Here is a 13552-nt window from a genome sequence, read left to right as displayed (position 1 = left end):
CCTCCTAGTCATTGAAGGTATGTCCTTATTGCTGGTGATAACCATACACTTCGGACACAGAAGGATCCATGCTCCATCCAACCTGTCAGCCTCCTCCCTAAGGACTAGCTTTCTTACTACCAGAAGGTGCTATACAAGCTGCCAAGGAAGGGAGGTGGTCTACCTAGCTGTGACACCCAAGGCCCACACACAACAATGACTGCCATGACTAGATGTTTCTAAAGGTATAATAGTCACACTTACCTTCCTCTCTACTCGGGACCTTGAAACCATCAGCTTTTTTTTATTTATTGATACAAGTACACTGTCACTGTCTTCAGACACACCAGAGGAGGGCATCAGATCCCATTACAGATGGTTGTGAGCCACCATGTGGTTGCTGGAAATGGAACTCTGGACCTCTGGAAGAGCAGTCAGAGCTCTTAACCACTGAGCCATCTCTCCAGCCTTTCTACTCATGACATTCTATGGACTAGATCCTGAAGAACGTAAATGACATTTTCACATATGGGCAGGTATTTATTCAGCCAGCTAGCTATAGGTTACCGGGTTAACTGCTGCTATTCACAGCAAATATCTGTGTTCTGTTACCTTGAAAAAGCATTCTAAGGTTCACCATTACACAGGCTAAAAAAAAACAAAAAACTGCTCAGTGGTCTCTCTACTCCATCTTCTCAGCATCTTGCTTAAGCTGCCACGCACTTGTCTGAGAGGCTGTGGTCACTTCACCACACCTGGGTCCCTGGAGCCTTGTAGGACTGGTGATCACAAGGCATATTCGCGAAACACATAACAGTGTAGAAACTAAATTATCAAGTCAACAGAAATAACTGATTGTGTTTCCATCTCTTTCCCAAAGGCTAATACATTCTAGGGAGGTCTATGAATTATTTCAAGTGTCTGTTGACCACAGCTCTCCACACCCCACAACTGTGATGGTGCATGCTTTAAAATTTGATTGAATGTAGTGCAGGGTTTTGTTTGCTGTTCTGTGTTTTTATAACTGCAGAGAATAGCTGTCATTGGTAGCTCGCTGCTTTTGAGAACACAAGTCCTGGTCTTGCCTGTCTATTGGGATCTATTCGTAGGAAGATGAGTGGGTTCACTTTATGACTTGCACAGAATCACATGCATTTGAGACTCTTCCTAAGCAGGCTTCACCTTTTGCTCACTTCCCTTGAACATGTGGAAGTTCTGCGTATCGAATTTTGGAGATTTTTTACCCCTTCCATATTTCTAAATATAGAAACCCTTGTATAAAGCCTTATCTAGACAATATCACTTCTTGGGTTTTGTTGGTTTGTTCTCTTGGTTTTATTGGAGTCCTGTGGATTGAACCCGGGCCTCCCACACAGTACATGAATGATCTATCCACTAAGAGATATTCCCCAGGCCTATTTCTTGGGAGTTTTTACATGGTCAGTTGTTGCTGGCATTAACTTGTAGCTCCTTTGAGTGTATTATCTTCTCTTACACAAAAAGGAATGGGACGAAAGAACAAAGAGAAAGAGGAAGGAAAGAAGAAACTGTCTGCCTAAGTTTTAAGCCAGGCCTGGTACCATGTGTCTGTAACCTTGCTCTTAGGAGACAGAAGCAGATAGTTCATTTTCACGTTTAAAGCCAGCCTGGGCTACATAGCAAAAACATTTTTAAGAAAGAGATGGGAGGGAAGGGAAGGAAGGAGGAAAGTAGGCCACCAAGTTTTATAGCACTGTTTTCTTAATAATTTCCCTATAAAACTAATATATAATAATTTCTATTTTCTCCATTTCTTGTGAGCAAATTTATGTAGGACTGGTATACTTAACCAAGCCCCCTCCTGTTAGCAAATCTATGAGCCTGAGACTTTATTAATAGCCAGTTTACATTGACCTATACTGTATGTTGACATTGGAAAATAATGCATAAGACAAATGTGTGTGTGTGTGTGTGTGTGTGTGTGTGTGTGTGTATACATATACATATATGAGATAAGAGCAAACCTCCTCTCCTTAAAGCTCGTAGGACAGATTGCTAGAAAGAACCGGAGATGAGAGTCCACTAAAGAATTCCAAACATTAAGATACATGTAGGAGAGTGCTTCAGTAATAATAAATGCAGCCATGCTCCACTGTGGGCTTTTGTTCTTAAACCCACTTGATGGCTGAGCAATCAGACTGAAAAGTTACACTCCATTGAGTCTTGGTAGCTGTCATGGGCACCGGCAGACCAGGCCAAAGGCTGTGGAGCACCAGACAGAGAGCAAGGGTGATGCCTTCCCAACCTTTCAAGTCTGAGATGGACAAGAACTACACAGCCAAAGGTTCACCGGCAGGCAGCAAATCTGAGTTCTCACCAAGTTCTGCAGGGTTGAACTTGGGCAAGCTGATTGTGAAGAACATCTCTCTGGTGTGGAAATGCTGGTGTTCCCCCACTGTGGGTCAGGGAACAAGCCTGTAACTGCTCTTGGACCTGCATCTCCACTGGGCTCGGTACACAATAGCTGATAGTTTTTTTTTCAAGTACTCTTCTGCAAGTTTATGTGAAAATGTGAGCGTTTCCCCTGGCTGGATTGTATGTTCCATTAGAGTTCGGCCGAGTTTATTTGGAAGTCCTAGAGCTCCCACCTGGATCCTGGGACCACTGCAGAAACAAATGGTTACTTGTTTCCCAGACAGGCCAGAGGCAGGCCTGCAGTGTACCAACCACAAGTCATAAGCGTTTAGACCCCCTTCTCAAGCCCCTCCGCTTTTGTGGCAAATTCCATTTGGTTTCACAAGACCTGGAAGAGGACAAGGGACACTTGGCACTGTCCCACAATCTCCCAAGTTCAGGACCATTTGCTAACTCCTCTAAGGGGGAGCCCCAGACCAACCCTGAACCCTCTCGTAAGCACCATTGTCTGCACACGGCTCGCCTTTTCCCAGCTGACCCGCCTGCAAGTGGGGAAATGTGAAAAGTTAGAGACAAACTGGCTTCCACAGAAGGAGGGGAGCTTTCTTGTACAGAAAGGAAGGAAATACCTCTGTGGGATTTCATTTTTCCCCCTCCTCTTCATCCAAAAAATACAAAGAGACTCTCTGTCTTAAATGGGGACGTCGGCTTTAAATCTTTTAGGTTTGGATTAACGCTGCAAAAGGAAAAAAAAAAATCTGACAGGCTTTCAGATATGACTCAGAAGTTTTTCCCCCTTCAATTCACGTTGTTCATTTGTAAAGCCAAAGGCCGGTAGCTAGGCTGTAGTTACCCCCCTCCTTCATTAGCATGACAATGGTCAGAATTAGCAGCCTGCGGGATCCAAGTTTTTCTTGTCTGCAAGGTTAATGGCAAGAAGTCTTTCTTCTCTTGCCCTCAGCATTAAAATACATTAAACGTAAGCCAGGAAAATCTGTTTTCAGTTATATGACTTAGCATCTGGTCTTACCCTTCTCCCCAGAAAGAAAAAGATATGAAGGGGTCTTTGTTTTGTTGAGGGTTTTTTTTTTGTTTTGTTTTGTTTTGTTTTGCTTTGTTTCCTAATAGCTGTTACCTTCCTAAAAAGCGCCCTTGAATGGAAACAAAGGCCTGCCAGTTGATAGACATTTCCTGTTACATAGTTATTGTTGGTTTTCACTATTGAGGATGTCAACAAACCTGTCCCAGATCCTGTTTTGCTTATTAAATAAAGTGACTTTTATGGGCATGTTCTTCACTAGTGGATGTTGAGAACATGGATGCTGATCTTCAGAACCTGTGCAGCAGATTTTACTTTCTGAGATTTTTTTTTTTTTTTTAATGATGGCATGTTTTTATTTTAAATGGGCAGAGATGTCAGGACCATATTTCGGGGGAGAAACAACCTTAGCATCTTTGAGTGGCAGTCTGTATCGGTAGGCTGTGTTCATGTAGGAAAAAAACAGGAGTGGTTCCTGGTACCTCTTTGAGCTTCAAAATGAAGAGGGAGCCCAAATTATAATTTAAAATTAATTATCTTTCTGTATGATGAGGATCGACTGACTAGTTCTGTGCCTGTTAATTGTTACTGAACCTAGAATTAAATGCTAGATCACTTTTATTACTGAATTCAAGTTTAAAAAACGAACAAAGAGAAACCTCAACCCTTCCTGTATGATTTGTAGCACAGTGTATGTGTTGGTGACAACTTTGTATTGTAATGTAATAGTACATTTACAGACAACAGGGGTACTATGTAGATCTTCTGTTGTGCAAACCAGTTCTTTCTAAACTCTGTGTGGCCTAACTCTGTGATGATGATATTTTATTTTAATCACAAGCATCTAATAGGATTTATTACTTTTTTAAATCATAGAACAATTTTTTGCTTATCGTCTGACAGACTCTGATACACAATTTAAGACTTAATATGATGGGATAATTAAAGTTAATTTTAGTATACCTTTACTTGCATTTTACATACTAGATATTTGGGTTACAAGAATAGATAGGCACTGATAAAATGCGTGTAAGTCTTTGAGTCAAAATATGATATGTCTCACCCAAAATAATCAAGTTGTTACTTTCATAGCTATTTTAATTTGATCACACCATAGTCATATCTGGATGATCTTTAATGGCTTGCAATGCGATAATTATAAAGTTAATTTTCATGTGCCAGACTTGGTAAATTTTGCTTTTAAATATGAATTGTCTTATATGCCATTTGATTTCATTTAAATCAAGAGTATATTTGATTTCCTCAGAAAGATTGGTAATGATGCTCTATTAGAAAAGGTCAAAATTTACATTTCGTGCCATTAAGCACAATAATTTTTAAAATTCATATATATGTGTATATGTATATGTATATGTATATGTATATATATATATATATATATAAAACATTTGATGCATGATTAAACCTTTTCCATTAGTTACTTGAAAGGGAAAAGGTGTGTAAAGGAATATCATATGTCACAGCAAATGTGGCTTTTAATTATAAACGTCCTAAGAGTTTGAATTCAGAGGACTGTCTTTCGCCCTTATAAACTGATATTTAAGCTCCTTACTTGAATGCGATGTCCCTGTGGTGTCCGCAGGCAGCCATGCTCTTCAGCTCCGGAGTCTTCTGGGTGGGCCTGCTCTCCATTCCTGTGGCCTCCTTGCTTCTGGATGTCCTGTACAAAGTGTGAGTATGTAAATATGCATGCCTATTACCCCTCGGGGGTCTGTGACTCTCAGACACGCAAACTAGGTACCGGTGGTGTTCACTAATCTTAAAGAAGGAAGGCATGGTTCAAGAGTGAGCAAACTAAATCAGCTGAAAAGGCAAAGTGAGAAGTGAAGTGGGTGTGTGCAGGGTGTGTGCAGTTGATGTCAGAGAGAGATAGATGCCTTGGTTAGATTGGAGAAAAGTACATCAGAAAATATCTGTTTTTTTAGAAAGCACTTGCAAGACCTCAAAAAATAGAAAGGAAAAGAAGATTTTTACCTTAACATGATTTTTAGGAGTTATGAAAAGAAATTCTTTGCTTCCCTGGTTCTAAACATATATAAAATATAAAGGCAACAGAAACTCTATAATTTTTTTTTAGTTATGTTTTAAAATGATGCCATCTTGGAATAGAGTTATTAAAGTTTAGTAGCTATTCTGGTATTATGCATCTCAATTATTAAGACCGTTGTTCCTATATTGCTAGGTATAAAAGTGTCCTTCCTAGCTTTTTAAGATTTGTGCAAGCTCTGCCGGTCCCTCTCTATGGCCATGCTTGCCATCGGTGTGACAGTAAGCTACGTGTCCAAATTCTGTCTTCATCAGAGAATTCCCATGCAGATCCTTTTCTCCCCACAGCATCAAGAGGACGGCCTTTAAAACACTAGTGGATGAAGTTCAGGAGCTGGAAGCGAAATCTCAGGACCCAGGTGCAGTCGTACTTGGCAAAAGGTAAAAGGCAAATGGAATGCGTCCTTTCAAAAGAGAACTGTGCATTTTGTTCTTTCCAGTGGTGGGAACTAATCCATAAAGCACACATTTATCTTCTAACTTGGGACCAATGATATTGATTTGCCATCAGATACGTACTGACTCAAGACAGATCTATTGCCATTAAGTAGTATGTTGTCTTAGACAAGTTCTTAATGAACTAAGCCTCAATTTTTTTATCAATAAAATGGACTCATATGCCTCCTTGTAAGCAAGCAAACTTTACTGTAAGGCTTGGGTGAAACAGTGGAAACAGGGAGGCACTGACCTTAAATCACAGCACATAAGTGGCTGAGGCAAGTAATCTTAAGTTTGAGGCCAGCCTTGGCTGTGTGAGAAATTTCAGGCCAACCTCAGTTTTGCCTGTTAAGACCTCATCTCTGAAGACAAACTAAAGAACTGAAAGACTATAAAATATGTAGCAGGCTGTCAAGTGTTTAGTATTTTATAACAGATTTTTAAAGGCAAATAGTTTTTATTTCGAAACAGTACTAATAACTTTTAAAGGAACGCAATCGGAATTACGGTTCTCATTTTCAGCTCAGTGTGTTCTTAGGAACCAACCTAGATCCAGGTCATCCAAAGAGTGAGTTCCACTTTCCAGGCTTTTGTTCTTACCACTACACCCTCCAAAAACACAAGGCTAGATGACAAATAAATCCATTAAGTACACAAAAGATTGTTAAAAGGAAATCAGCTCCAAGCAATCCTGAATAAAAACTTAACTATGCAAATAGCCCTGGGGATTCACTTGATTTTTCTCTCACCTACTAACCAGCCCAGAGGTTTCGTCTGAAGTCCATAGAAATTTTTTTTAATCAAGCAGTATGTCATCTTAATCTTCCGTTTGCATTTTTATTTCAGTTTGGCAGACTGGGGTAGATGTCAGAGAGGGAGCTGAAGCTGAGGCCCTGACCTCTGACCTCTGACCCTTACTGCCTCTCACTCATTCAGAGCAGCTCTTGAACACTGCTGTGGAGCTGTTTTGGCCTAGCATATTTCTAGTACACTTGGTCATCCAGACTCCTCACGTGTGATCTGTGTGCCTGGACCCACAGAACCCAGAGAGCAGCAAAATAAAAACAGGTCCTCTCTCCAGTTAAGACCACAGGGGCTCAGAGAGAGTGGATCCCTAAAATTGCTAGCCTTGAGCCTAGGCCGCTAGATTGAGAAGATCCTGCTCCCAAGGATGATTCTGCATCGCAGGGTTCATCATACCATAGCACGTATTTTGTGACCTGGAACCTACCTTCCTCTGTCTTTGTTTTCTCTCTCTTTCAGTGATACAAAGGGTAAGGAAACATCATAGCTCATGAAACTAAATAAAGCTGAGTAGTAAGAATGAGAGAGAAAGGCCACTGATTATACTGTGTCTGCCTTTCAAGTATATTCTCATTTGCAAATATGTTGGCAAGGCTTGCATTCACCCCTTCTTGTCATTTACCGGTGACATGGTCAGCTAGGACTGAAATGATGGTCTCCTAATCATCCTGTGAATCTGTGTGTGTAGCCCCTTACGTTAAATAAAATCAGTGGGGGCTAGAAAGAGGGCTTAGGGGTTAAGAGCACTTGTTACTCTTGCCCAGGATCTGCTTTGGGTACCCAGCATCCATATGGTAGCTGACAGCCATCAATAAATCCAACTCCAGAGACTCCGACACCCCCTTTTGACCTCTACCAACACATACATACATTCAGACAAAACATGGGACACATAGATGAAGTTTGAAAAAAACAAGCGAGTGAATGTAAACCAGAAAAGAAATGGATTATACCCCCAGAAACCTACTCAGTTAAAAAGACTTCAGACATTTTTTTCCCTTGAAGTTTTCCCAGCTCATTTGCCTTTTAAAATATCTGTTCAGGTTTTCCCGTGGGAATGAGTTAGGTACATATACTAAATATTACAAGCCAAGCCCTGGTCCAGCACATACCTGTATTCTCCTGCTCACTGGTGATCAAGGAGGGCATGGTAGCTTCCTGCCAAAAGGCATCTCAAGGAGGAGCAAAGCTGAAAGATTTGGAGGAGACAGCAATGGATAGGAAGGCTTCCCTGATAACCTAGGTGTCTACAGGAAACAGCATGCCATTTACCGGACAGCCATAAGAACTGAATGTGAGTTCGAAAACCAGAGACCAGAGCTGGAAGGCAGCTTTGTGAAAAAGGCATTTGCTGTGCTAGCATTAGGACTAAGCTCCCTGCACATTGTAAAAGCTGGGTGCGCTCACCCCTGCACTTTGGAGGGGTGAGGCTGGAGGATTGTTGGGGCTTACTAAAGTTAGCCTATTTCCAACTTTAGTGGAAAAACCCTGTCTGTAAAGAATAAGGTGGAAAGAGATAGAGCAGGGACCCCTGATGGTCTCGTGCCCTTCACAGCGTCTGAACAGGCACACACTCCAAAATGGGATGGGGGTGGTAAGGGATTATGGAGGGTCTGTGAACTTGTAGGGGACAGAGCAACCCTTGGCTACCACTGGAGTATGTATGATGTGTATCTTATGATGTATAGGTAACTAATGATAAGGGGACTTACAGTTTGATACTCAACTGTAGACATTAGACCTCAGAGCTGCTTAGCCTGTTTTTTAACAGATCTGACCTCGGGGTTTTGGGGTCAGGCTTCACCAACTTTGCCACTGTTCGCCCCACTGTCTCAGTATATAGAAGAGACTAGGGAATTAGGATGGCAGATGATTTGGTCATGGAGGAGGAGGAGGAGGAGGAGGCTTGCTTCCAGCCTCTTAGTATTGTTTCTTAATGGAAAGCAATTTTGGCATTGTCCTAGAACTAACAAAATTATACGTTCCAGTGTTCACTCTGGTATTTATGTCAATCTGGCAGGACATACTCTATGGGAAATAAAGAAGCAAGTATAAAAGCATGTACTGGGGCTAAGAAGATAGACTGCCAGTATAGTTCCAGGAAATCTTTAGCACCTGGGTTCAGATCTATTGAACCCACATTACAATCCAGGCATGGCAGAGTATGCCTGTAAACTTAGCACTGTGAGGCTAGAGACTGGCAGATCCCCAAAGCTCATGTGTTGAGCTCTGACAATCAGTGAGCTTTGGGTTGACTGACAGATACTATCTCAAAAATCTAAGGTAAAGGATGATAAAAAACAGACCCACCATCTATCCCTCCACATGTCCATGCACACATACTTGTAGATAACCACACTGTTGAATAATACTCACCAAAAATACAACACAACACAAATGTACATATGTACACACTAATTTTTGCAATATATTTTAAAAGTTTTTTTTTCAGAGTACCCTGAAAGCAGGTGGAGTATTACTTCCTCCTGGGCAGAAATTAGGGTTGTGGTCAATTCTTTAAGGTGCACTGCTCTCTTACCATGCTGTACATTAACCCATTCATGACTAGCTGCGTGTTTACTTGTAGAGTAGAAGGTTTATCTCAGCTGACAGGTTACCATCATCCAGAGAAGCCAAGGCTAGAACTGAAGGCAGAATCCATGGAGGAGTGTTACTTACTGGTTACCTTTCTCTGGTCAGCTACATTTTTTTTTTAACAGAGTCAAGGCCTACTAGCTCAGGATGCCATGACAGGTCGATATCTCACAGTAGGCTGAGCCCTCCTACATTAGTTAGCAATAAAGAAAATGCCCCCACAGAGTTGCCCATAGGCCCAGCCTCATGGAAGTGGCTCCTCAGTTGAGATTCTCTCTTCTTGTGTGTGTCTAGGTTTTTGTCAAGTTGATAGAAACCAACCAGCTCACCAAACCAATAAATGCTACTTTACTGCCCTTCAAAAGTGCCCAAAATTCCTTTAAAATAACACATTCTTTGACTGTGTATGAGTTCTTACCAACAGTAACATATTTCAGTGTTTCTAGAAGAAATACTATATTCAAACACAGTATCTTTTCATTCAGTTCCAGCAAATACCTAAGTTACATGGCTGTCAGGAGTTAGAAATAAAGCAACAATGTTTAAAGGATAGTTGCTGCGTGGTTGCATTTAACAGACTTGGAATTTGCATATCTTGGTATGTAAATGAAAGACCCTACTAGACTGAGAGAAACTGCTCCTTAAGAATTATATTAGATGTGGTTTTAGTGCAGCTAGACCTTGATCCTTCTCTTTCTCTCTTCTGTCAGACTGAGTAAAGCTATCCTACAACAAAACCCCTAAACTTTTCCTATACTTATTCAGTATGTTATCCACATAGTATAATGGGACCCAATAGCAAACTTAGGCTCCATAAACATGGCTGATCTAAAAATGCATCAATTTTGAAATGATAGATTATTTCCTAAGGGTAGAATAGGGATAGAGAAATTCAGCTCACCATCATTTCTAATTTATGAAGCACCCCGCTACAAATGGCATTTATATTCTGGAGTGGGGACTCGGCTTCAGGAGAATGAGAGCAGAAAACACAGTCACCAAGGGAAGAACAGCAACAAAAACGCACTTGTTTTCTCAGCACGAGGTGGAATGAGAGTGTCAGGAATTAAAACCCATGTGCAGCAGTAGCTCCAAGCCAAGGTTAAGTACAAACAGGCATCAAAAAAAAGAAAAAAATCCTTACAAAGTACCTTTTCTAATAAAATCCCTGGGGTCTGGGGGACAGGGGTAGGAAAGACCAGCATTTGTTGACTGCTTCCTAAGTGTCAATCACTTTGCTGACAAGTGGCTAAACCCTCCCTGTGTGCCAGAGAGTTATGCATTATCCTCCCATTATAAGTGAGATGACCAGGGAAGGTTTGTCTATTGTAACCCAGCTAACAAGTAGCAGACTCAGAATCAAGACAAAAACAGACTTCAAGGTCTATGCTCTTTGCTGATGGATGTACTTCTTTCTCATGAAGGTCTTAGTGCTAAAAGACAGAGAGACAGACACCAGCAAAAAGCAGCATGCTTTGTATTTCAATTGCTGAACTGTTAAACCATAGACGATAAAGTCCATCCCTAGACTTCGTCAAGGATTGGAAGGCCACCCTGAAATGTGGAAAAAGAATTTGGGGAAGAAGCTGCCAGAATATTCTTTTGCTTTCCTTCAGCCTTCTATAAGGATCTCAACTTAAACACCAGAGTCTGCCAGACACCCCATCCATAGTCCAGTGGTGAGATCCTCAGATTGCCCAATGCCTGCCCCCCGAACTCCCCAAAGGAGTCACCCATTTTAGTGCCCTTAGCATCTGGAAGCCTATAGTGTAGATCATTTAAAGAGAAGAAAGGGGATGTGCCTCGCTGGAGATGACCTGTTCCCTTTGTGTGTGGCAGAAATGGTTTACAGCTAACTGTATTGACAATGGATTTTTCTGTGAATTCATTTTCCTTTTTTTTAATGAAGCTAATTCCCAATGACAATAAAATATGTCTAGCAAGCCCTAGTTAGCATCCCTGGGCTTCAAAAACTATGTGAGGGAGATTAATACAAATGTCAACAGTTTTAAACAGTTCCCTTCAGTTTTTGCCTAAATGTCTGTGTAATTCATTTCTACAGTGGGGAAGATCTTTTTTTATGTATGTGTATATGATAAAGATAATTCCATTTCTGGCTTTCAAAAGAGATGGCAAAACACAGAACTAACATAATTTACAGCAGCTTAGCTACAGCTTGTATGGTGAGGAAAAGAACAAAATGGGAATGTTTTTCAGCTGATGTGCTTTCAGTTGTTAAGACACACTCGTGTGAGCTAGCCACTTCAGAGCACACAGACACCTTCATTCCACGTATGCTGACTGCTCTGTGCTATCAAAGAGCATTGAATAAATCAGCCACTAGTGAAACATCCTAATTAGTAAGACGGACGAGACATGTAAGCATGTGTCCGAATTGCTCAGATTCTTCAATCCAACAAATGATTGGAATCCTGTTTTGAGTCACTGCACGGCATGTAGCAGAAGAAAAGGTGGCTAATTCTGTGACCTCTCCGTGGAGACCAGGCTAAGCATTTATGGATTCTTGTCCTCTTGTTGCTTTAACTAGCATGATTGTTTTCTTAAAAAAAATAAACAATTTGTATTTTAAAATGAAATTGGCACACTTAAACTGTATTGGAGTGGTAATAGAGTTTTTCTGATGAAAAAGGATTAAGATTTTGCCCTTTATATTTTTTTTCATTTCTTTGATGTAAGTAAAACTGTCGTTTTATATCAGAGTGTGTCGGAGTGTGAGCAGGACACAGTATGGCTAAGATAACTGCTTTTAAACTCTAGAAGTTGTGTGTTTGTGACACATACGGTGGGGTGATCACAACTGGAGGTGATGTGGCAACTTTTTACTATCTGTGTTGAGCAGATTCTCCATCTATTTGATTTCCATATAAGGGTGCTGGGTATAGAACCTTATTTTTCCTAGATTATCATTAGAGAAATGGCTTCAAAAGTGTCCAAACACTTACAATCTCATTGGCTGTCTGGGGAAATAGCACATAAAAAAGAAGAAGTTCACACTGCGGATCCCCGGGCTTTTGTACTGTGTCGCTTTGCTGGTAGCTCTGAGGAGAGTGGGACTGGCTGACAATGTGTCTCACACTTTTGTGCCTGCTCCACAGCCTCACAGAGAGGGCACAGCTGCTCAAGAATGTCTTTAAGAAGAACCACGTGACTCTGTACCGCTCTGAGTCCTTACAACAGAACCTGCTCCGTGAGTATTGAAAGTTTGATGAAAGGAACTGCTGTGCAGCAAAGCCCTGTGTTCAATGTGTACCACAGCTAACCATTCAAAATTCACGATTTGAAATCTTGCAACATGATCTACAAACAAATGATTGGTTAACAACCTTATGGGCTACACCATCACCCAGTTATTACCGGATTTTAAAATGTGGCTGTCTTTACCTTCCTTGAAGCCTTAAATCTTAAAAAGAAACAGTAAGATAAATCTTAACTCTTAAAAGCTGCCCTGCGCTATTATCTTTTCCACTTGAATAACTCTGCCAGAGTCTTTTTAGCTTTTATGCAATGCAAAGAAACATATATTTTCCCCTTCAAAAATATTTATGCATATTTAGAGTTGGAAGAAGTTATTAGGTATCTCACCCTCTTAACATTTTAAGGACCTGAAAGAGAACATAATATATACAGCCAGCCCTGTAGTAAATTTATTGGTGTCAGTAATATCTTTTTTATTTTGTGTTTCCATGTATAATTTATTTTCCTTTATATATGCCCATGTTTAGTGCTTTTGGACTTTATATATCTAGGAGCCTTCTCCAAAGATGTGATCCCCCTAGGGGTCAAATCCTATCCCCACACTCCCTCTGACTATATAAAACATCAGTGACATGTGTGGGTGTGTGTGTGTGTGTGTGTGTGTGTGTGTGTGTGTGTGTGTACTGGGAGGCAAGGAGAATGTCGAATAAAGAAAACAGGCCTTTCTTCCACCACTGCCAATTTCTGTGTGTTCCTCTCCTTTCCCTCCTCAGTGCCATTAATTAACAAATGATCATGTATCTATTCATAGAAAATAACAAATAATAACATGATCATGTATCTATTTATAGAGAATAGGGTGTTGTTTTCATGTGTGAGATCATGGTGGAATAATATAATCAATATTAATTATACATCCCTCCGTTTACCTACTCCAACCTTCTCACTTACTTGGCACCTACCTAAAAATGTATCTAATGCCATATTCAGACTCTGAGCCCTTCCATTCATGAAGGGAGT

The 13552-nt window shown here is 40.7% G+C and overlaps 1 protein-coding gene across 2 annotated transcripts in view; it reads left to right on the top strand.

Annotated features, from left to right (window-relative positions):
* Positions 1-13552, top strand: part of ATP8A1 (ATPase phospholipid transporting 8A1) — a 214776-nt gene that overhangs the window by 199520 nt on the left and 1704 nt on the right. For both annotated transcript variants that reach the window (XM_080910104.1, XM_080910103.1), the window contains 3 exons: positions 5016-5104; positions 5768-5860; positions 12433-12524. In XM_080910104.1, coding sequence (XP_080766230.1) covers positions 5016-5104; positions 5768-5860; positions 12433-12524 — 274 coding nt within the window. The remainder of the gene's footprint in view (positions 1-5015; positions 5105-5767; positions 5861-12432; positions 12525-13552) is intronic.

The sequence above is a fragment of the Micromys minutus genome (genome assembly GCF_963924665.1).
Source record: "Micromys minutus genome assembly, chromosome: 1".
NCBI lineage: Eukaryota > Metazoa > Chordata > Mammalia > Rodentia > Muridae > Micromys > Micromys minutus.
This window is presented reverse-complemented; position numbering and strand designations above follow the sequence as displayed.